General features: G+C 40.3%; 2 protein-coding genes and 1 long non-coding RNA gene across 9 annotated transcripts in view; 1 reads left to right on the top strand and 2 right to left on the bottom strand.

Annotated features, from left to right (window-relative positions):
- Positions 1-2,358, bottom strand: part of ERCC3 (ERCC excision repair 3, TFIIH core complex helicase subunit) — a 37,554-nt gene extending 35,196 nt beyond the window's left edge. For all 3 annotated transcript variants that reach the window (XR_005020683.1, XM_036858702.1, XM_036858703.1), the window contains exons 1-3: positions 2,268-2,358; positions 1,696-1,901; positions 787-1,023 (exon numbers count right to left, since the gene is read on the bottom strand). Coding sequence is in view for 2 of the 3 variants with exons in the window: in XM_036858702.1 (XP_036714597.1) it covers positions 787-1,023; positions 1,696-1,901; positions 2,268-2,295 (471 nt within the window). In the remaining variant the exon portion in view is untranslated. The remainder of the gene's footprint in view (positions 1-786; positions 1,024-1,695; positions 1,902-2,267) is intronic.
- Positions 2,359-6,146: 3,788 nt separating this feature from the next.
- LOC118897826 lies at positions 6,147-14,929 on the top strand. Its single transcript, XR_005020551.1, has 3 exons — positions 6,147-6,343; positions 12,587-12,592; positions 14,918-14,929. It is a non-coding gene; the product is annotated as an uncharacterized LOC118897826 (long non-coding RNA).
- A 2,785-nt stretch (positions 14,930-17,714) lies between these two features.
- MAP3K2 (mitogen-activated protein kinase kinase kinase 2) overlaps positions 17,715-23,951 on the bottom strand; it is a 90,461-nt gene continuing 84,224 nt past the window's right edge. For 4 of the 5 annotated variants that reach the window (XM_036857198.1, XM_036857197.1, XM_036857200.1 and 1 more), the window contains 2 exons: positions 22,883-23,060; positions 17,715-20,668 (listed from right to left, as the gene is read on the bottom strand). In XM_036857198.1, the coding sequence (XP_036713093.1) occupies positions 20,443-20,668; positions 22,883-23,060 (404 nt within the window). In that variant the 3' untranslated portion in view covers positions 17,715-20,442. Of the gene's footprint in view, positions 20,669-22,882; positions 23,061-23,951 lie in introns of those variants that run through there. The other variant, XR_005020550.1, reaches the window with a different exon arrangement.

Raw genomic sequence — 23,951 nt, 5'->3', positions numbered from 1 at the left:
GCAGGTTCAAGTGCTCGTCACATAGAACCCTATGCACTTCAAAATTTGAAGTCCTTTTGACTTTTCCTAATGGAAGTTGTTGACTAGTGGTCTCGTGCAGGTATTCAAACTTAGATGGAGTTTATCATCTGTACTAACTTGCTCAGGTTACCATATAGAACACCACAGACTGAGTTGTTTAACAACAGAAACTTATTTCTAGAAGTCCAGGATCATGATGCCAGCCATTTCGTTTCCAGTGAAGGTTCTCTTCCCAGCTTCTAGGGGGCTACCTTCTTGCTCTATGCTCACATTACCTCTTCCTTGTACAAATGAAGAGAGAAAGAGAGCACACAAGCCTTCTGGTGTCTTTTCTTATAAGGACACTCATCCTATTGGCCTCACTCTTATAACCACGTTTAACTTTAATTATATCCTTACTCCAAATACAATCACATTACGGGGTAGGTCCTCAACACACGAATTCCGGAGGGGGCACAATTCAGTCCGTAACACCGTTCACTTTGGGCTGTACTCCCAAATAACCTGGGCCAGAATGGGCCTGAATTAGTAACCCCGCTGTGTGAGCACCCACTGACTAAGAGCAGCTCGTGGGAAGTGTGCCCTCAGCGAAACACAATGCTGGATCCAGAGGAGGAGCAGCTGGGGTAATTGGTTACTATGCTCCCCACACTGGATCTGAATGGCATTTTCGTGACTGCTACAGGGTAACAATGTACAGCACCTGTCCCCACTATCACTACGTTAAGAAGGAGGGCAAAAGAGCCAGCCTTAGCCCCCACTTGCCTTAATAAACTGAATAATTCCATCAGGGACTCCCGTCTTGCTGAGCTTCCTGAGGTACTCAGTGATGTCACTAGTTTGCAGCCCAACGCTGACAGCTGCGTACAGGGAGTAGGCAGTTAGTTTGTACTCATGCACGTGAGTTGGTCGGCACACCGGCTCTGCAATAGCCACCAGGAAGTCTTGAGCATATTTGTAAACTGGAGAGAAGGCTTCTAAGAAGATGTGGCCATCAGGAGCCTGCGAAACACCAAATGGACACGACAGACAAGGAAACTAATGAGTTGCAGAGACGATTAGACTCTTTCCCACATCATTATCTAGAAAGGATAAGCTGCCCAGAAAGTGATCTAAAGCTAGCCAACACCAGGAATATTTCTGTAAGCACATCTTCAGCCAACTGTGGGTCCCGCTACTTTAATCGGATACAAGGAGTAGAGAGAACAGAAGAAAAGGTTTCTAAAGTCAGTAGCTGCCTCTCACGATTCTTCACAGGAAAAGCCCACCTTACTGGCTGTCCTTCTGGCTAGATTTCAAATGAATGGAGAACATTAATTGCTTCAAGTTGAGCAAAAAAGCTGCCTAGCAAATATATGTCTCATTAGTTTTTTTTAAATGGGGAATTAAAATGTTACATAATAAATGCCATTTATTCTTTAGATAAAAGTTGTTTCCAAACATGTGGCAGAATTGGAGAGGGAAAGGGGAGCAAAAGGAGGGGTTAGAGAGGAAGGAAGCCCACGTCTAGCCAGCACATGTGTGCGAGCAGGCTTACTGCTACCTCGGCTGTTCCAAACTGCCTATGAAAATGAAAGCTCGCTGCCAGTGGGCTCTGAAGCGAAGCTCACGATCCCGCGTTCCTATCTGGGCCGCACCCACTCTTGGGCCCGCCCCGGCTGAGGGCGTGCTTACCACCCAGAGGGGCCTGGAGGTGTGGTCGCCCTTCAGCGGCATCTGCAGCCTGTAGTCCTTGGCTCCATACTCATCCACTTTGGTGCCGGACTCATCCACCTGCTTCCCGGCCGCCGAGGGAACCGCTTCCTGAGAGTCGTTCCCAGGGGCGTCGTCTTCATCGTCTTCCTCATCCTCGTAGTGCCGCTTCTTGGACTTCTTCTTCTCTGCAGATACGGACACGGACACAGAAGTGAGCCCCGCAGGAGCCTTGGGTTCCCCCAGCACCGACTAGCCGCAGGTCGGGGGACCCTGGCTGCAGCCGGACTTCCCCAGCGCCAAGCACCCCGAGCCCAGAGCCACTGCGCGCCGCGGGCGTCCTCTCCCTCAAACTCTGCCCACCCAGCCCGGGAGGCAGGGCTGCCCGGAGGTCAGGGGTCGCACCCCCGCCCAGCGGCCTGTCGGGACAGTAGGTGACGACGGCGAGCGACTCTGGGGTCGACCGCCGCCGAGAAACCCTGAGCAGCTACCACACAGGATGACAGGGACGGCAGGTGCAGGCAGCCCCGAAACGCGCCCACGCCACGTCTCACCGCGGTCCCCCCGGTCCCTTTTGCCCATGTCGGCGACCGCAACAACCAGCCAGCGCCGCCGAGGCACCCCAGCGACGGCTCTCTGCAGGACTTCCGGTTCACACCGGAAGTTCTTCCGGCCACCGCACAGGAAGTCCCGCCTCTGGGCGCCCGGGGGAGGCGTAGGTGTCTGATCCCGCAGCTGAGAGGTCCGCTGATTGTGTCCGGGTGCAGGTCCTTTCTCCCCATTTTTTCTCCTAGTCAGTGAAGTATTTTTTCAGTACCTGTTACGATCGTCCAGGCACTGTTGTTTTAGCCCCTGGGGCAGGACAGTGAACAGAGCAAAGGCGTTGGCCTCTTGGAACAGAGAGACGTGGGCCGTAAACAAATGTGTTAAGCGCTCTAAGGAAGAAATAAAACAGAGCCCAGAATGACAGGCAGTGCTGTCCCAGAATATCTCGCTGAAGGGGTGTTATTTGATAAGAAGGTCATGAAAGTGAGATAATGTCCTCTGTAAATACCAGGAAGGAGCAGTGTGGGTCTAGGGGCCGGCCGACACAGGTTTGGCGTTTAAGGGGAGCTGAGAGGGGGAGCAGTATGGCTGTAAGAGGTGGGAGACGGTACAGGACGTAGAGAGCAGTGATTCTCAAAATGGGGTCCCCTGGCTGCATCGACATCATATGGAAACTAGTTAAAACTGATCAGAAAGGCACAAATGCAAAATACCTGAGTCATAAAATTCTGCAAGCAGGCGCAACCATCCTGCCCTCCAGAAGACTGTGATGCTCAACTCTGAGAACAACTAACGTAGAGCTGTGTAGGTCATTGCAAAAACTTTGGATTTTATTATGAAATGAGAAGCTACTGGAGAGGTTCGAGCAGAGAAATGACAATCTGATTTCGTATTAAAGGATCACCCTGCACTAGCTGATGTGTTGAAGATGGACTTTACAAGGTCAAGGGCAGCTACTGCAGCGCTCCAGTTGAGAAATAACTGGCTTTATTAGGGTGTTGGGGTAAAGGTGATGAACAGTGGTTCCATTCTGAATATATTTTGAAGATAGCACAGGATTTGCTGACTGACTAGATATGGAAGGTGAAAGAGAGGAATAAAGGAAAACTGCAATGTTTTTGATCTGAGCAATTGCAAAAATGGTGTACCTCAGGGAAGGTACAGGTTTTTGTTTTGTTTTTTAATAAGGGGGACTGAGCAGCACCCAGCCTGCTGCTGGTGAGGGCCAGGACCCCCACTCAAAGTCTCTGTTAAGGGGTGCTACTGCGAGGTTGGGTAGTGGTCCTCACGCGGGGTTCGTCATCCTGCACGATTTCACCGTTGGCCAAGATCCGCACCGTCCTTCAGGAAGTATGGGTCCCTTCTGCGCTGAACCTTTCCCCAGACCTCGAAACACCTAAAGGAAACAATCTGTGTGGGCGACTCCCGGGACTCGGCAGCGTCCTCTCCCAGGGGCTCCCAAGCCGCTTCCTCCCACCTCGGAAGGTACGGATTTGAACACTGGTTTTGGACGTATTGAATACAAGTGGCTATATTAGCCTGCTCGAGTGCCATAACAAAACACCACAGACTATGTGACTTGAACAACGAAACTTATTTTCTCACAATTCTGGAGGCTGGAAGTCCAAGTTGAAGGTCCTGCTCTCTTCCTGGCTCACAGACGGCCACCTTCTTGCTATGTCCTCACATGGGGACTGAGGGAAGGGCAAGCTCTCTGGTGTCTTTTCTTCACATAAGGGCACCAGCTTTGTCAAATTAGGGCCCCACCCTTATGACCTCATTTAACTTTTATCACCCCCTCATAAGCTCTGTCTTCAAATAAGTCACACTGGGGGTTAAGACTTCAATGTATGAATTTGGGGAAGGATGCAATTCATAGAAGTAGCCTATTACATGATCAAAGGAAGTGTCAAGCAGGCAGTTGGATGGAAGTCTGAAGTTCAGGGACCTAGAAATATAAGCTTGGGAATTGCCATTATATCTATGGTATTGAATCTATAGAACTGATTGACGTTACCTAGGGAATGAATGTAGGTAAAGAGAACGTCTGGGAACATTTCACAGTGAAGAGGCTGGAAGATGGAGAATTGGGCAACACCAGCTGAAGAACAGTCAGTGAGACAGGAAAATCGGGAATCCTGGAAGTCCTTTCATTCATTTCATTCCAAGGTGGAGGGAGCGATCTACTGTGTTAGATGCTGCTGATCAGCTGAGCAAATTGAAGACCAAGACTCAGCCACAAAATTTGCAACGTACAGACCAGTTCTCAGCTAAATGGCCTTCAGTAAATTGAAGCTTTGTTCCCTGCTCTAAATGAATTTCACTTCCTCAAGTAATGGAGGAACCACACTGTTAAAACTGACTTTTGCATTTTTATATTTTCCCTCTGATTAAAGTAATGCATGCTGTGGGAAAATCTCGGAAAACAGAGAAAAGCATGGTGAAGCTTATTTAAATCATACATAACACTACCCCTAGCTATCTATATTTTGGTTTATTTTCTTCCAGGCTTTTTTCCTGTGAGTAGGTATTTTTAATACCAAGAAGATGTTACGTGGACATATAATTTTATATCCTCCTAACATAAGCTTTGTTCACCTCTCACTAAAATGAATGTTTAAGAACTACTTAATTTTCTGTTGTATGGTAATATCATTATTTAGTCAAACCCTAATTTGGGGGCATTGGAATAGTTCCAGGTTATCCCATTGTAAATAGCTCTGCAATGAGTATCATTGGCAATTAATCTCTAACTGCATCTTGAATTTTTTCAAGGCAAATTCTGAGAAATAAAAATAATGGCCTTGGGAATTCCCTGGCTTTCTGGTGGTTAGGACTCCACGCTTCCACGGAGCACGGGGTCGATCCCTGGTTGGGGAATTAAGATTCTGCAAGCCGCATGGCACAGCCAAAAAAAAAAAGAGAGAGAGAGAAAAGAAATAATGGCATTAAACGTATGGCTTTTGATTAAGCTCTAACTGCCAAACCTGGTTAATTTTACTGAAGGATTTGATGAGGAGGAATGACTAATCTGACCTTTTCAGAAGATATTTAAGAAGATATTTTGTGAACTGATACTTAACAAGAATACTCAATGGGGAAAGGTTAGTCTCGTTAATAAATTTTGTTGGGAAAACTGGATAACCACATGCTGAAGAATGAAATTGGACCCCTATCTTATACCACTCACAAAAATTAACTCAAAATGGATTAAAGACTTAAATAAAAGACATGAAACCATATAACTCTTAGGAAAAAAACAAGGAAAAGCTCCTTGACTTTGGTCTTGGCAACAACATTTTGGATATGACACCAAAAGCACAAGAAACAAAGGCAAAAATAAATAAGTGGGACTATAACAAAGTAAAAATCTGTGCAGCAAAAGGACAACAACAAAATGAAAAGGCAACCTACAGAATGGGAGAAAATATTTGTAAACCATATATCTGATAAGGGGTTAATATCCAAAATATATAAAGAACTCATACAACCCAATACAAAAAAAAATTTCGATTTAAAAATGGGCAGAGCAACTGTAAAGGCCTTTTTTTCAAAGAAGACCTAAAAATGGCCAACAGATACATGAAAAGATGTTCAACATCACTAATCATCAAGGAAATGCAAATCAAAAACCTCGGTGAGATATCACATCACACAGGTCAGAATGGCTTATCAAGAAGACAAAGCGTAAAAAATGCTGGCAAGGATGTGGAGGAAAGGGATTCCTTGTGTCCCTCAATAACAAAAAAACAAACAACCCAATCAGAAAATGGGCAGAAGACCTAAACAGACACTTCTCTAAAGAAGACATACAGATGGCCAATAGGCATATGAATAATGCTCAACATCACTAATTATTAGAGAAATACAAATCAAAACTACAATGAGGTACCACCTCACACCACACAGAATGGCCATCACTAAAAAGTCTACAAATAACATACCTAGTTGATCATGCCAGTAGCACATGCTTGTCTCAAAGATTAAACCATGCCTGTCTAAGTACGCATGGCTGGTACAGTGAAACTGTGAATGGCTCATTAAATCAGTTATGGTTCCTTTGGTCACTCGCTCCTCTCCAACAGTAATTTACTGGCACAAAACCAGAAGTATAGATCAAGGGAACAGGATAGAAAGTCCAGAGATAAACCCACACACCTATGGTCACCCAATGTATGACAAAGGAGGCAAGAAAATACAATGGAGAAAAGACAGTCTCTTCAATAAGTGGTGCTGGGCAAACTGGACAGCTACATGTAAAGGAATGAAATTAGAACAATACCTAACAACATACACAAAAATAAACTCAAAATGGATTAAAGATCTAAATGTAAGACCGAATACTATAAAACTCTTAGAGGAAAACATAGGCAGAACACTTTCTGACATAAATTGCAGCAAGATCTTTTTGGATCCACCTTCTAGAGTAATGAAAATAGAAACAAAAATAAACAAATGGGACCTAATTAAACTTAAAAGCCTTTGCACAGCAAAGGAAACCGTAAGCAAAATGAAAAGACAACCCATAGAATGGGAGAAAATATTTGCAAACGAAATCAGCCAACAAGGGATTAATCTCCAAAATATACAAACAGCTCATGCAGCTCAGTATCAAAAAAACAAATAACCCAATCAAAAAATGGGCAAAAGATCTAAATAGACATTTCTTCAAAGAAGATCTACAGATGGCCGAGAGGCACATGAAAAGATGCTCAACACCACTAATTATTAGAGAAATGCAAATCAAAACTACAATGGGGTATCACCTCACACCAGTCAGAATGGCCATCATCAAAAAATCTACAAACAATAAATGCTGGAGAGGGTGTGGAGAAAAGGGAACCCTCTTGCACTGTTTGTGGGAATGTATATTTGTACAACCATTATGGAGAATAGTTTGGAGGTTCCTTAAAAACTGAAAATAGAGCTACCATATCATCCAGCAATCCCACTCCTGAGCATATATTCAGAGAAAACCATAATTCAAAAAGATACATGCACCCCAGCATTCATTGAAGCACTACTTACAATAACCAAGACATGAAAGCAACTAAATGTCCATCAAGAGAGGAATGGATAAAGAAGATGTGGTACATATATACAATGGAATATTACTCAGCCATAAAAAAGAATGAAATAATGCCATTTGCAACAACATGGATGGACCTAGAGACTGTCATACTGAGTGAAATGTCAGACAGAGAAAAACAAATGTCATATGATATTGCTTATATTTGGAATCTAAAAAAGGGTACAAATGAACTTATTTACAAAAAAGATATAGAGTTGCAAATGTAAAAAAACAAACTTATGGTTACCAGGGGGGAAAGGGGCAGGGGGGAGGGATAAATGCAAGATTGGGATTGACACATACACACTACTATATGTAAAACAGATAACTAACAAGGACCTACTGTCTAGCACAGGGAACTCTACTCAGTACTCTGTAATGACCTATATGGGAAAAGAATCTTAAAAAATGGGTATATGTATAACTGATTCACTTTGTTGTACAGCAGAAACAAACACAACGTCGTAAATCAACTATACTCCAATAAATTTTTTTTTAGAAGTCTACAAATAACAAATGCTGGAGAGGGTGTGGAGAAAAGGGAACCCTCCTACACTGTTGGTGGGAATGTAAATTGATACAGTCACTATGGAGAACAGTATGGAGGTTCCTCAAAAAATTAAAAGTAGAACAACCATATGATCCAGCAATCCCACGCTGGGTATATATCCAAAGGAAATAAAAACAGGGTCTCAAGGAGATGTCTGCACTCCCATGTTTATTGCAGCATTATTGACTATAGCCAAGGTATGGAAACAACCTCAGTGTCTGTCAATGGATGAATGGATAAAGAATATTTGGTTTAAATATACAATGGAATATTATGCGGCCATGAGAAAGAAGGAAATCCTGCCATTTGTGACAAATACTGTATAATATTACTCATATGCAGAATCTAAAAAACTCTGAACTCATAGAAAGAGAGAGTAGAGTGGTGGTTACCAGGGGCTGGGGGTGGGAAGAAATGGGGAGATGTTGATCAAAGAGTAAAACTTCCAGTTAGAAGATGAATAGTTCTGGGGATCTAGTGTACAGGATGGTGATTATAGTTAATAACACTGTATTAAATACTTGAAAGACGGGGACTTCCCTGGCGGTCCAGTGGTTAAGACTTTGCCTTCCAATGCAGGGGGGGAGGTGGGTTGGATCCCTGGTCAGGGAGCTAAGATCCCACATGCCTCAGGGCCAAAAAACCAAAAACATAAAACAGAAGCAATATTGTAACAAATTCAATAAAGATTTTAAAAATGGTCCACATTTAAAAAAAAACAACCACCTGTAACAAATAAATACTTGAAAGTTGCTAAGAGACTAGATCTTAATCTTCTCATCACAAAAAAAGGAAATGGTAATTATGTGATGGATAATGCTACCGTGGTTATCGTATTGCAATATGTAAGTGTATCAAGTCAACACTTTGTACATCTGAAACTTACATGCAATGTTTTATGTCAATTATATCTCAGTAAAGCTGGGAGGGTGGAAAGTATTCTGTACAAAACAAAAACACCCACATTTATCATAAAAGTTTTAAAATTACAGATAAGTAAAAGTAATAACCATCACTTGAGTGACATATATATTCTCTCAATATTTTTTCTAGCTATTTTTAAACAAAAAGTGGGATCAAACTATACATCTTGTGTAACTTGCTTTCTTTCAGTTGATAATACATGATGAAGAGTTCCATTGTACGGATATACTACAATTTATTTGCTCAATCCCTGTTTTGGTTCATTTTATGTGTCAATTGGCTAGGCTACGGTATGCAGTTGTTTGGTCAAACACAGTCTAGATGTTGCTATTAAGATCTTTTTTTTTTAGATGTAGTGAACATTTGCAATTAGTAGACTTAACTAAAGCAGAATTCCCTCAATAATGTGGGCAGGTCCCAACCAACCAGTTGAAGGCCTTAAGAGCAAAGAGAAGTTTCCGAAGGAAAAAGGAATTGTGCCTCCAGACTGTGACCCAGAAGTTCTGCCTCTCTGAGAACCTAGGCTAGTACAGATTTTGGTAAAGGGAAGTGCTGTAATAAATACCCCAAAATGTGGACGTGTCTTTGAAATCAGGTAATGGGTAGAGGCTAGAATTTTGCAATGCACGATAGAGGAAGCCTATAGTGCCTTGAAGAGATGGGTGGTAGAAACATGGACATTAAAGGTGATTGTGCTGAGCGCTCAGATGGAAATGAGCATTATGTTATTGGAAACTAGAGGAAAGATGATTCTTGTTATAAAGTGGCAGAGAATTTGGCTGAACTGTTTCTGTTGGGTGGAAAGGAGAACTTGTAAGTGATGAACCTGGATAAGATTTGGATGAGCTGAGAAGATCTGTAAGCAAAGGTTGAAGGCGTGGCCTGGTTTCTCCTTGCTGCTAAGTTTAAATGTGAGACGAAAGCGATAAGTTGAAGAAGGAATTGTTAAGCAAAAAGGAGCCAGAATTTGAAGATTTGGAAAGTTCTCAGCCTATCCATTTGGCAAATAACTAGAAAAGAAAACACCAAGGGTGTGGCTGGACAACCATTTGCTAAAGAGATTAGGCTTGTGACTTGCGGATCCAATCAAATACAAGCAGAAACCCTGACCACTTGGAAGGGGACAGAGATGGGACAAAATGAAGAAAGGCTGGTAGACATCAGGTATTCTACAGGCAGGAAAAGGATTGATAGAGCTTTTCGGCTGCAAACGTGTTATCCTTGAAGAAAAGGGAAGAACGATTTGAGGGCAGTTCAGATGCCAGCAGGGCTGCTGTTGCCACCACAGGCCCAGAAGAGACAGGCCAGGGTGCAGGTCCGCTGACTCTGGGCCACCTTCTTGGTTCTGAGGGGGCAGTGCAACTACCCCAGTAGGTTCCTTAAGACAGGGCATGGAGCCAGTGAGGATTCTTCTCAAGTCTTAAAATCTAATGAAATGTGCCCTGCTAGCTTTCAGACCTGCTTGGGACTCGTGTCCCTTTTTTCCTTCTGACATCTCCCTTCTGGAATGAAAGTGTCTATCCTCTCTCTGCCTGCCCCACCACTGTGCTTTGGGAGCAGATAACCAGTCTGGTTTCACAGGTTCACAGATGGAAAGGAATTTTGCTCCAGCATGAATCATACCTCTTACCCATAATTGATTTGGATAATCTAGATGATGATATCTGAGTTGATGTGGTTTAGATGAGATACTGGACTTAGAGTTGACGCTGGAACGATTAAGACTTTGGGGGAAGTTGGGCTGGGGTGGAAGTATTCAGTACTTGGGAAAAATATGAATTTTCAGAGGCCACAGGGCAGACTGTGATGGGTTTGTGTTCCCCACAAAAAGGTATTTTGAAGTCCTAATCTCCAGTACCTCAGAATGTGGCCTTACTGGGAAATATAGTCTTTACAGAGGTAATCAAGTTACAGTGAGGTCAGTAGGGTGGACCCTGATCCAATATGACTGGTGTCCTTATTTTAAAAAAGGGAAACACACAGAGGGAGACCACCACATGAACACAGGAGGTAGAGACGGGAGTTACAGCCACATGCAAGGAATGCCTGGGGCTACCAGAAGCTAGGAAGAGGCAAGGAAGGACTCCTCTACAGGTTTCAGAGGGAGCACGGCCCTGCTGGCACCTTAATTTTGGTCTTATAGCTTCTAGAGCTGAGGCAATAAATTTGTTACAAGCCACCCAGTTGTAGTACTTTGTTGGACGTGTAGAACCTCAATTTTGGGCTTTTATGGATATATTTTAGCACATCTGCAATCATATTCCTACATACAAAACTGTTGTGTCAGAGGATATACAAGATTGAGGCTGTTGACTTGCATTGCTAAGTTGCCCTCTTCAGCGTTCCCCAGCCTTTTTGGCACCAGGGACCGGTTTCATGGAAGACGATTTTTCCACGGACGGGGGAGTGGGGCGGGGGGGATGGTTCAGGCGGTAATGCGAGCGATGGGGAGCCGCTGATGAAGCTTCGCTCGCTCACCCGCTGCTCAGCTCCTGCTGTGCGGCCCCTTTTCTAACGGGCCATGGACCGGTACCGGTCTGCGGCCCAGGGGTTGGGGACCCCTGCTCTATATGCGGCGTTAACTTAAATGATCGCCAATACTGTGGGAGCATCCATTCCTTACCCTCTGGCAACAGACTTTCTGTTTTTAATCACCGTTGATCTCTGATTTGGGTAATCAAAGTGTCCAGAGAAATATGCCAGAGTATGTTGGGTAGAACATTATAAACTTGTATCCTGGGAAGATTTAGTTGCAGTGTTTCTAGGTTGGTCTGTTACTGGTCTCCTACAAAGTGATCAGCTCATGCAAAGTAAAGACAACCGTGAGGGCAATGTGTCCAAGAACAGATCTGGACAAAGCAGTCACAGTGGAAATAAATATCAGCTTTATTAACACTCAAAGTGCCATTCATTTATATTCATTCCATAGTCCAGAAGGTTACTTAGAGTAAGCCTTTGCACCACAATCTTTCAAAAAATGAACTAACATGTAAGAAAAAGCAATTTTCATTGTGCTAATTATTGCAGGCCTTCATGCACGATAAATCTAAACAAAGATGGGTGCCAACAATATACAAATTTCCATATAAACAAAGTCATTGATCACTAACAAAATATAAACATGGTTTCTTTCACATTAGATTAAAAAAAAAAAAAAGGCTATTTACCAGCAAGAAAAAACAAGTACATAAAACCTGTAAAACTCAGAAATTTTATACATTTTTACAAGCACAATTTTGAATGAACACAAAGTCAAAATGTGCATGAAATGTGGCACACACCACACTATCTGGCTTCTGGTAGGTTTTTCTAATCATATCGGCTCCTTGTAACATAATAAGCTTAGTGACATTCAACTTCAACAGTGGACTTTATTCCTAACTTAAGTAATTTTACATGGTACCACATATTAAAAACAAGGTTTTCCTTAAGCACAACAACATTGTCAGATTGGAACTTTAATTCCCAATTCTTTTTCTGCCAGTTACTTAAAATACACAGTACGGTATAAAGACACAATGTTTGGACATTTCTAAACCAATTTATAGTCAATTACAGAGAATCAGAATTTTTCAATATATTGTTTTATGAATGAGGTCTGACCTTGCCCAGTAACAAAAAAACTGAAAGTTGAAATCTTTGGGGTAGAATAAAGGAAATATTCAAAAACAACAGTAGGACAGGCCAACAGCAACTGGAGATATAAAAACCTTGACATCTCTTCAAAATAATTTAGTTTCTCACATTTTTTCATAGTTCTGAGAATTCAAAGACTGTTTTAGTGGACAGTGTTTTTGCTACTGCTTAAAACCTATTTTTTTCTCTTAATTTGCATTTCATAGAATTCTCAGAGAGAATTCAATGTTGTTCTTTGCAAGAGTATTTTAATTGATAGATATCTAAGTAAATCTGCATCCAATTGTGGAAATACAAATACATTTTGAATGGTTAAAAACAAAATTAAAAAAATATTTTTGATCAGCCAGCTGAAAATATATTCATATAGTAAATAATCTCTCAGAAAGCTTTATATATATTTAATTATTCTAACTAAACAGTACCCTTATAAAACAAGTTCATAAAAATGTAGAAGTGAAAATAAGAAATTACTGGGATATATACATGTACCTACAGACAGAAAAAGACATCTCCACACACACATCCCCTGATACACAGAGTTACAAGCATACTTTCCACTTAGTCATGGATTTTAGAATACACATAAAATCAGAAAGTGATGTTGAACTCCTGAGTTCTTCAACAAAGATAGAACCATAGATAAGTATACTTTGTAAAAGCAAGAAAGTCCATTTAAGTCAGTAATAGCAGTGCAGTTACTGACGGCTACATCTTGAAAGAAGTTTAAACGTAGAGACACAGACAGTAGTTCAATGCACGCATTCATGATGCTCATACACCCATCAACAATTATTGGTCAGAGTAGTAAATCAGTGTACAAATTAAACATTTCCAAAAATGTGCAAAAAAGTCAACCTTGATAGGAAAAGAACACCTTTGTACATAACTATAAACTGCCCAGCATTCAACTGAGGTTAAAAACGTTTAGAGAGAGAAACTAATGGATTAAATATAGAGAATTTAATGGCTACATTTAAAAATGTACATTAGGTCAAAGGGTAAATTTACAAATTGATAATCATAGTTTGCAACAATTAAAAGTTTATTCTCAGATTTATCCAAGTTTGCTTTTATTTACAATGATATTTGAATAAAAAGAACCATGTGAAATGTAAGAGATGTCAGACATTAAAAGTATTTTTGGTATTAACTCTTTTATAATGTTTCAGAATGCAGGGTAGCAAATTTTAAAACCAACAGCAATAGAAAAAATGTAAACCTTTTACTTACTAATTAAGATTGTATTAAAAACAACTGTTTGTTTTTAAAGAAGTATTCTTATCCTTAGACACTGTACTTTCACTTGAACAGGGTATATTGCAAGGGTTTGGCCCACTTTTTTTTTTGCCCATAAACCTTTCCAGCTCAAATGTTTCCACTAGTTCTCTCTTCATATTCCAGGTGGAAAAAAGTCTTTGGAAAAAATGAGAACATGACAAATCCATTTTGGAGCCTAAGTATCTAATAGAGTTAGGATGTAATTTTGTTACTTATCTCTCCCCTCCAAGTAATGCTAATGCTAAAGTCACCAATTGTTAGTTACATAAATAAGTGAACACAAAAGTGCTTTTCAGTATAGTCACCAACTTTACTGTTCTCAGCTGGCATGAAGGACTCAGAAACCCTACCTGGGGACAAATTCTGCATGTATGCTGGAGAGCAGACTCGTCCTTACGTTCCAAAGTGTCTATGGCACAAAAAGTCCATAACCTACTTTTCTTCACAGCTTTCCTGAAATGCCCCTCAAGTCAAACACAAGTTCATAAATGTTAAGACATTAGGAAGAAAGTACGCCACCAACCTGAGGCATCATATGTCAATGTACATGCGTTTATGGTCAAGTGACATTAATAAGATTGGCACGTGTACAAACTCAAGCTCGTAATGTCTATATAGTTCCATAATAGTTGAAGTAAATTCCTGCATGTCTAAATGCAAACACTGAGCACCTGTCTTTAACTTGAAGGATAGATTGAGATACAAATTCTACTAGTACCTGTTTTATCATTTTTATACTATTAGCTTACAGGTGGGCAGAAGTAACAGTGCTAATCATTTTGGCTGTGTGTGCAGAGAATATAAAAGCTTTGGTTTAAAGTGATTCTGATAATACAGATTGTAAATACAAACAAGAAGTCATCAGGCATAGGGAATAATAGTACTCACTGATTTAATGCCTTTGCTGTTTTTAACAAAAATATCATTACTGTCAATTAAAATGCACAATTATGAAAAATATGAAGAATTACATAAGAGACTGTATACAGGCAACAGGTAAAATTTATTCTTTTCTTTACGATAGCTACGACTCCTCCCTCGACCTTCTGAAACGAAACCATGTCTGCTCTCACTATAACCTAGAGAAGGTTCTCTAGACTCCCCTGAGAGCTCACTACCATCTACAGCTCTGAAAGGTGAGTACAGAGAGATGGTTGGCCCTGATACTTTCACACCTATTATGGCATCCTGTCCAGACTGTGGCAGAAGTTAAAGCAAAGCTAAAGACGACTATGAAGTAGCAACAGTGGCTTCACAGCACGCCTTCCCTAGCCAACCAAAAAAGAGGTAAAATTTCCTTTTGAACACTTGGTAAGCTAAGGAAGCTTGTTTTGATAATGTCTGGCAGAATTTCTATTCCAAAGAGCTCATGAAGAACTATGCAAAACCAATTACTTTCTACTTAAGAATTATATATAAGCTATTATACACACATACAAATTCAATTTTAATCTACTTTTAGCAACCAAGAGCTTGGCAATTTACAATAAATACCTTTATTAAACAACCGTTTGTACTAGCTACTTGTGGAAAATGTGCTGGCATTCCATCATCAGTAGGTCACACACATTTGAGCTGTTCTTCCAAGAACAGAAGCTAATCTAACTGGACATTCACACCTTTCCTTCCTTCCCACCCCTGCCCCAACTCCAAACACACACACACACACACACGCACACACACGCACACACACTTCACAGAAAAGTAAGGTGGAGTTTTAGTCAAAATGTTAGAAAGTAAGGATTAGAATTTGCTATCCCTGGATTTCTTGCTCATTGCCCTAAGTCTCATTGCCTTAACATCTGTAAACCACTTAAACGACCTCTTTAGGACAAAAGCCACCGTTCTCGTTCTGCTTTGAAAATCATAACTGAACCATGACATACAAAGAATTTGGATAGTGCCAGTGTGATTGAAAATCAAGTCATCAACCTGGAAAACAATTCACTATGTCTCTTTAGAATTAGAATACCTCTTTCTATCCTTATCTTAGGAATTTGTGTCTAGTAAAACTGCAATGTGTCTATCACAGAACAATGCTAATGTTTCTCTTCTAACATATTAAAAAAAAAAAAAAAGAGGTAGAAAAGGGTAGGAGGAAGAAGCAGGCGTTAAGAAACGTTTAAGGGCCAATACACAGTCTAAGGCCAAATCAACTCTTGAAGCCTACTGATTTTGGAAAAACCTTCATTTCGGTGGGTAACTTGAATTATTATTGACATAAAACAAAATTAAGGCATACAGAGAAAAAGGCACTACGAAAAATTAACAATTAAATTGCTTTCCATTGACATTTTAACCAATGTTAAAATTCAAATAAATATAAACAGTGCATTTGGAACTAAGGCCAAACTTCATATAAAACAATAAGATCTCAAGAAATTTTCCTGATCTTAGTACAAATAACACTGTTGACAGAATTCAATTTCTATCAAATGTTTTGGGTATTTTAACAATTTAGACCAAAAGAAAATATTTTTTTCTTTAAAGGAAAAAGCAGGAAAAAATACTATCTAATGGAATAAATGCCCCCCATCACTGGAACTGTTTGAGCAGAGGCTGGGTTTTATAAGAGGGAGTCCTGAGAGAGAGGCTGCTTGACCTACGCGGATCCCTCCAATCTGGGGATACTTTTAATTGCTGTTGTTAATGACATTTTCGTTTATAATAGCCAATGGTTACCCAAAATTGCTTTCCCTCACTTCATAAGAAATAACATTTTAAAACATCATTGCTGAACTTTCAGATTCAGGATATGCCATAAAAATAAGTAACTGCCCATTTTTCCTCCTAGACTGTGACCTCCTTAAGGATAAGATAATTTAGTACCCGACATAATAAGCCACAATACTGAATAAGCAAATGAAAAGGATTCACCACATTTAAAAAAAAAAATCAATAGATTCCTATACTTGGTTGACACCAGGTGATTTTATATTGCTATTGGTCCCAAATGAAATCAGTGACAAAGAATTCTGCGGTGGGCCAAGGAGTTTGCATCTGGTGAACATCTTGGCTTTTGCACCCAAGCTTAGTTGTCCTATAAACTATTCAGATTTGATTTTCTCAACGACTTCATGTATCTTATAACAATTCCATCTCAGAGATACGACACACCAGACCTGACATATATAAGAGCTGAAATAGCGAAGAAAGCTACTCTAAAGGAATAGTTTCCTCTTTTTAATGTAGCTTCTACTGGGAATAAGATAAAGACTCCTTCAAGTGAAAGCCAATTCAATTTACTATGAAATAAGTTTTAATTTTTCTTTTATAGTTCAGCCTGTGCGTTAACATTCCAATCTCTTATATAAATTATGTAAGGTTGACTGTGCCTTTGAAAACTTTCTAAGGCAGTAGTCTTTCACCATTTTTCAGGTTAGAAACATATTTTGTAAATGAGGAAAATTAAAGATAGTCATACTGAAAATTTCAAAGTCTGTATATTTTTAAATAATTTTAAAGAATTATCATCAAAACTTCCATTAGTCATTATGATATTTTTCAACCCTTTTATTCAATACACTTTGTTTGCAATGTAAAAGATCTTATATTTGGTCCAAGCCTAAATCATGCCATTTTGAATCTCTCAAGGCCTAAGTAGAAAGATACTTCCTGAAAAGCACATACAAGACTGCTAGTGAATCTTCTCCAGCACCAAAATGTCTGCCACTATCAAAGCAGAATGCATTTTAAAGGCACAAAGTTAGCAGTCTGGTCATTTTCCAGCCTCAGCAAAGAAACATTACAGTATAGAAGAATCAGTTGTGCATTTAAAAAACAAAATACATTTAGAGTCATCTTAAAAAGTTCAAATTTCATTTGTTGATCCATACCATTATTAGAAAGAAAAAATTGGAGTGTTATTTTAACTGCCCCTGATAGAGGTGGTTCCTGTGAAAATTTTCTGTTTTAAATTTAATTTTGGTCTTTCATACCTCACCCCACTTTAAGCTTTTTTGTTCTAGTAGTTTTTATATATATTAACTTTTACTGTGGTTTTTGGTACCTTTACAACTTGTCTGAAATAAATTCACATCACATTTTTATATAACTCTGTAAACTATTAGTCTATTCTTAAGTCTTTACAATAAAGAACAATACTTTTCCATAGCTAATAATATTTTTTCTTATAAAACAAAGGTCTTGTGCAGCAGTGTTAAAGTAGTAGTTTCTTTTCAGGTGATTTTATTTTCTATAGCATTTCAAAAAGAAAAAGAAGACTGAAAAAAAAGCAAACAATTTTGCTTTGGGTTTCACAGTCTCCCAAGATTTCTCTTTAAAGAGCATCTGTCTCATATTTTGCACTGCTGATTACCCTGACAGACCAAAAATGAGCCAAAAGGAAATCACAACCACACAATACAAAGAAACAAAGGAAAAGCCCACTGGTCCAGATACCATGATCTTGCTCAAGTAGAAGAGATGCCTTCACTCATAAAAGATAAAGAAATTATAATAGATCCACATCCTTGGGGACTATGTTTATAGCACAAGATTTGGCAGTTGATTTCCCAGGGGGAGGAGGCCAGTAATTCACGTTCTTCCTTGCAAGCTGCTTCCTTTCGTTGTAAGGGTAAGTGAGAAGCTTTAACAACTATATTTGTGCTTTGACTTCTTCTCAGACTAGCTAATGGAATTTCAAATATTCCTACAGGGAATGCCAGATAGGACCTTGATACAGTAAACCAAGATCTACTTAACTTCAGAAACAAAGTATTTTAAAAGAGTTCCTAAACGAGCATACCTTTTAGCAGAAAACAAAATACCTGAGTCCCTTATGAATCCCATGAAAGGCATCACAGTTAGGGCCTCCAAGAAGAATACTATTTTCTAGACCTTTAAAAATAAAGTACTTAGCATTTGCTTTAATACGTTGAAAAAAATTGCAAGTGGCCAAATTACTGATGTCATTCATGTTTTCCAGTAGCACAAGTCCCATCAGAGATAGTGGGAGTTTCCCAGCTGTCTCGTTCGCTTAATGTCCTTGCTCTTATACTAGAAATACCTGGCAGTTTTTAACCTTCCCATAAAGTAGCTAATACTTTGTTTTAATATGCCTTTCTTTTCCCACAATTATGAATTGACTTTTGAGGAAAGAATACACACAGATGACTGAGTTCAATAGGCTCCGTGTTTAAGTTCATTTTGTGTCTAAAATGGAAGTTACTGATTTGGGTGCAATATGCAGCTGGAAGGGAAAGGATTGTTACTGGCTGTCTGTTGAGACCTTTCACCCTCGACTTGAAGTAGTGGTATCTTCTCTTGTAAAACCCTCATTATGCATTACATCACTCTCTGAAACTTACTTTTTGCAAGGAACCTGCTTTGTAAATGGCCATTTTCGTTTATAACTGGGGCTGGTATGTATATCAGGGTTTCTCAACTTCGGCACTTTTCACATTTGGGGCAGGATAATTCTTTGTCGGGGGGGCTGGACGCACTGTTCTTGTATATTTTACTTTCTTTAGCAGCATCCCTGGCCTCTAAGCACTAGATGCCTCTAGCATCCTCCTGGTTGTGACAACCAAAAATGTTTCCAGGCATCGCCACATGCCAAGCAAAACTATCCTCACCCCAGCTATGAAAACCACTGTTTTACATGCTAACTGTTTTTTGAGGTGCTTTAGTAGTCTGTGATCCAAAGAACAAGAACAAGGGTTTCATATCATGACACTAGCTTTTAACACATGGTTACTCCAGGTTAAACTCTTACTTCCTAAACAATGTTATCTATGGGGAATCAGGAGCTAGAAACAGAAGGATATAGTATACATGATTTTGATTATTTCTCCTTCCCCTTGATTTTTGGGACTTTCCCCCTCGGGTAAAGAACACAGTTTAAAATACACTAAACAACACTTAGTTCTTCTTTTCATTATTTCTGTTGACTGGCAAATGTGGTCTCTTCTACTGCTTACACATTTAATTAGAGCAATCTCCTTTTGTCTTTTAATTTGGATTTGCTTATTGACTTCCCATATCTGTTTTAAAATAAAACAATATCTTTTCTTTTTTTAAGCAGAAAGCTATCCCTCAAGGTTTATAGATTCCAGTAACATGGATCTATTATAGTGTATTTGCTTATTATACTGGTTAGGATTAACAAACAAACATACCTCCTAGAGATTCATATTTTCTATCAAGAGTCCTACTGAGCAAAAAGCTTGGTAGACAGAGGTTAGGATCTAAAGAATACAGATACAAGAAGGAACCTATATTCTTTAAGCTGAGTACCTATCCTAAACTCAAGTTTAGGGCTCAACCCCACAAACAAGAATCTATTTTAAATACTATCACTAAAAACTACAAATTATACATCATTTTCTTCTCCTTGTTTTCCATGTCTCCCCATCACTGCCAATCTGTCAGTGACACAGGGAAAGACTCTACAATCTTTAGGTATTCCAAATGATCTTTTTGTACTAAAAAGAGTGACTATGTACTAAAGTGCTTTATGTCTCTGAACCACATCAGTACATTATAAAAATTAAAAAAAAAAAAGTTTCAAGTTCTTGTAAGGGAAAAAAAGATTAAATATAAAAACTTTAGGATACTATTATTATTAATCAAATTTAACCAAGAATCAAGAGAAACACTTTCCCTCTTGTCTTTTTTTTCTCCCCCATCTCTCTTTTTTATAAAAAAGAAAAGTGCAGTCAGAGAGAAGGTGCACGAACAGATGGGAGCCGGGAAGAGGCACGGCAGAGGCTACTGGCTGCTAGTGATAGTGCACGAACATGTGCCTTAAAAGTTCGTCAGCGGAAGGTCTCAGTTTGGCCTCTACAAAGATCCGTTTGAGGAAGTCTCGAGTGTGGTCTGAGACGTGGGGCGGCAGCTTCGGGTTCGTTGGCTGAGTGGCGATTTTAAAGATGGCAGCCATTGCTTCAAATTCCGCCCAAGGAGGCTTCTCCGTTAGCATTTCCACCACAGTGCAGCCCACGCTCCTACGAAGAAATAAAAGAAAGACCTTACACAAACAGTATCATCATGAGGTCGGCTAACTAACTACAAAATGAGAAACAGGCGTGGAGTCCATGTACATTTAAATACGACTTGGTTTCAAATGTAAAGTTTCGTTAAAAGGCTGTAAAAATTGAGCTCTACGGAGCCTCTGGGGCCGGGGTTGGGGGCCGGGGGCCGGGGTCGGGGCCGGGGGTCGGGGGCCGGGGCCGGGGGTCGGGGTCGGGGCCGGAGCCGGGCGGGCCACACGCCTCGGCAGCGGCTCCCTCGCCTCACTTCCGAGTTGCCGAGGCGCCGCCGCCGCCGCAACCCGGGCAGCCCCGCGGGGTCCCCGGGCCGCCGCAAAGCGCCCAAAAGACGCAGGGGTGCCCGAGGCTTCGGCGGGCCCGGCCCGCAGGGCGGCCAGCACCCGACGGCGGGGACACCTGCCCCGCGCCCCGCGCCCCCTCCCGGCACTGGAGGAGAATCCCCTCCGCTCCTGGCGTCCGACGGACACTGAGGGCGCGAATGCAGACAACCTGAGAGAAGAAGGCTTCGCGGCAGGAATGAGGCGATTAAGATCGACTGACACGGAGACCTGACAGAAAGGGCTGGAGAAACGGGGTTTTCTGAATTTGAGGAGACATCTTTAAGTGAATTTATATATTCTTAAGGAAAAAATATGTCCATACTTGATGTGGTATCATTCCCACACCTGACAGATGAGGAAAGTCTGTTTTAAAGATAAATATGCCTGCAGACACTACTGGACCTCCAACAGGGATTTGTCAAGGGCAGAGGGCACTCAGAGGGGAAGCATTTCATGTATGCAGTCTTGAAGAAAAACTTATGTTTGCAGTCTAGACTTCAATGAATTCTGACAGTTGTAGAAGCAGATGGGAAACACTCAAATATTCCTCTTGTTGCACCAAAAAGTTAATTTGTGGTACCTGAAACTAATATTGTTTTATAATAACTGTTATTAGTGAAATACTTTCTAGTGCATTTTATTGACTCTTCTTAGTTTAACAGTTTAAACACCTATGCAAACTTAAAATGTGCTTTTCTTTCTGAAAGCTGGTATTGTTTTGAAAGAGCTTTCTAAATGTAAAGTAGTGAGAATTTCAATTTGGGTAAAATGTTTGCATAACTTCCAATATTTGAGGTTTGTTAAACTCAACTCTGGGCAATCAAAAATGAATAAAAAATAATGAGGAAATGAATAGGTGCTTCCCTCCTTTTCCCAGGATAAGGGGAAAGAAATTTACCATATTTCTCTTTTTTAACTTCTTCTTTTGAATTGCTCTGAAGGCATGGTTTTTATTGCTTATTACTTTAGGCCTGTAGTTCTCAATCCTGACAATACTTCAAAAATCTTTGCCTGGGCCCCACTCTTGAGAGATTCTCATATAACTGTTCTGATATGGGCTTTGGGTATAGCTAGTTTTTAAGCACCAATCCTCCTCCTTCCCTCCATTCCTCAAACGTGTGGATAGGTTTGAGAACCACTAGACTATCGGTGGTTTTTCCTGTTTAAAGGAGATAATCAATTTGAGCTTTGTTTTTATATTGCTCTGTTGATGGCTTTGTTACAACTAAATTACTGTTATTACTCTTTCATTGTTAAATAAAGTAAGCAGGGCTTCCCTGGTGGTGCAGTGGTTAAGAATCCACCTGCCCATGCAGAGGACACGGGTTCGATCCCTGGTCTGGGAAGATCCCACATGCCGTGGAGCAACTAAGCCCGTGCGCCACAACTGCTGAGCCCGTGTGCCACACCTACTGAAGCCCACGTGCCTAGAGCCCATGTTCCGCAACAAGAAAAGCCACTGCAGTGAGAAGCCCGTGCACTGCAACGAAGAGTAGCCCCCGCTCGCCACAGCTAGAGAAAGCCCACACATAGCAAAGAAGATCCAACGCAACCAAAAATAAATACATTAATTAATTAAAATAAATAAAAATAAAAATAAGTTGTCCTCTGTTTAAAAAAAAAAAAAAAAAAGATTATTCCTAAAGAATGGAAGACAGGTTCAAAAGCTCTATTTACTTAGTCACTTATTAAGCCTCAAACACACATAATTAAAATGATATTAATCCCTGTAATCCTGACATCCTATTTCAAAAGTACAAAAAATAAATTTACCTCAGTAAATTCCATCCTGGGTGGAAATATGTTAAGAAGGCATGTGCTTTCGGTCAAATCCCCCATCAAAACCTACCAGATATCTGCTTTTCTGCCATAGCCTTCTCCACTAATCACTTCAGGGCTCATCCAGTATGGTGTGCCTGTGACAGACTTCATTCCTGTCCCCGAAAGACAGATGGTTTGAAGCCGTTTGCTGGCCCCAAAATCTCCTAGTTTGACGTTGCCTGTTGAATCTCGCAGAATATTTGCGCCTAAAATAAGAAATATCCTCATTTCATTATTTTTATTGGCAATTTGGAATACAACATAAAAGAACGGCAGAAAATTACTTAGCAGACTCTTCAATCTGTCTCCAAAATCAGGCTGCTTTTCACCTTCCGAGCAGTACCTGGCATAATGCCAGTCATACAGTCAGTGTGTGTTAAAAATTTATTACATGAACACTGAATATTTAGAGTCACCTGTGTGATTCAAGACCTAAGAAGGTTCTCCCACCGAAAAGGACTGGTGCAAGTGGGAGGCAAGGATGAAAAAGAAGAGAAAGGGGGAAAGGACTACGAATGTGAAGTTCAGAGAAGGATGAAGAGAGCAGTAGCAGGCTCTTGGCCCCAATTTCTCTGTCATAAAGTAAGAAGCCCATGTCTATAGATTGTTTCCCTGAGGACCTAGCATCTCCTCAGAAACCTCTTAAGGGACCTTCATGATCAAAATTTTTTCATTCTTCATTCTCAATTTCTGTACAGTATATTTTAAATCTAATCTAAGCAAGCTTTGAGGTTTCTGTTTTAAAATTTCATTTACTTCTATAGTAAACTTTTAATTTTATTTATTATAAACTGACCTTGATAGCCTGGCTGAGGTAGTGTTTGCAGAGTCCTCCCCTGTAAAGTTACTCTTTCCCCTTTTCCATACTTAGCTCTTTGGAAGAAGTTCACTATGTGTAAAGGAGTGAGAAGTTATGCTCCAGGCTTAGTAGTTACATATATTGGGAATTATTCTGCATGGGAGATTTGTCTCTTCTCTCCCATTTATTTATTCAACCATCCATTTCTATCAGTCTGAACACATGGATATTTATTTTATACTTTGGGTTATAATCCAATGACTTTTTGCTCAAGTTGTTCCAGCTTTGGTCATTGGGA

This window comes from Balaenoptera musculus, chromosome 7, assembly GCF_009873245.2.
Source record: "Balaenoptera musculus isolate JJ_BM4_2016_0621 chromosome 7, mBalMus1.pri.v3, whole genome shotgun sequence".
Taxonomy (NCBI): Eukaryota; Metazoa; Chordata; class Mammalia; order Artiodactyla; family Balaenopteridae; genus Balaenoptera; species Balaenoptera musculus.
Note: the sequence above shows the minus strand (reverse complement) of the source record. Positions and strands in the feature narration are given on the sequence as shown.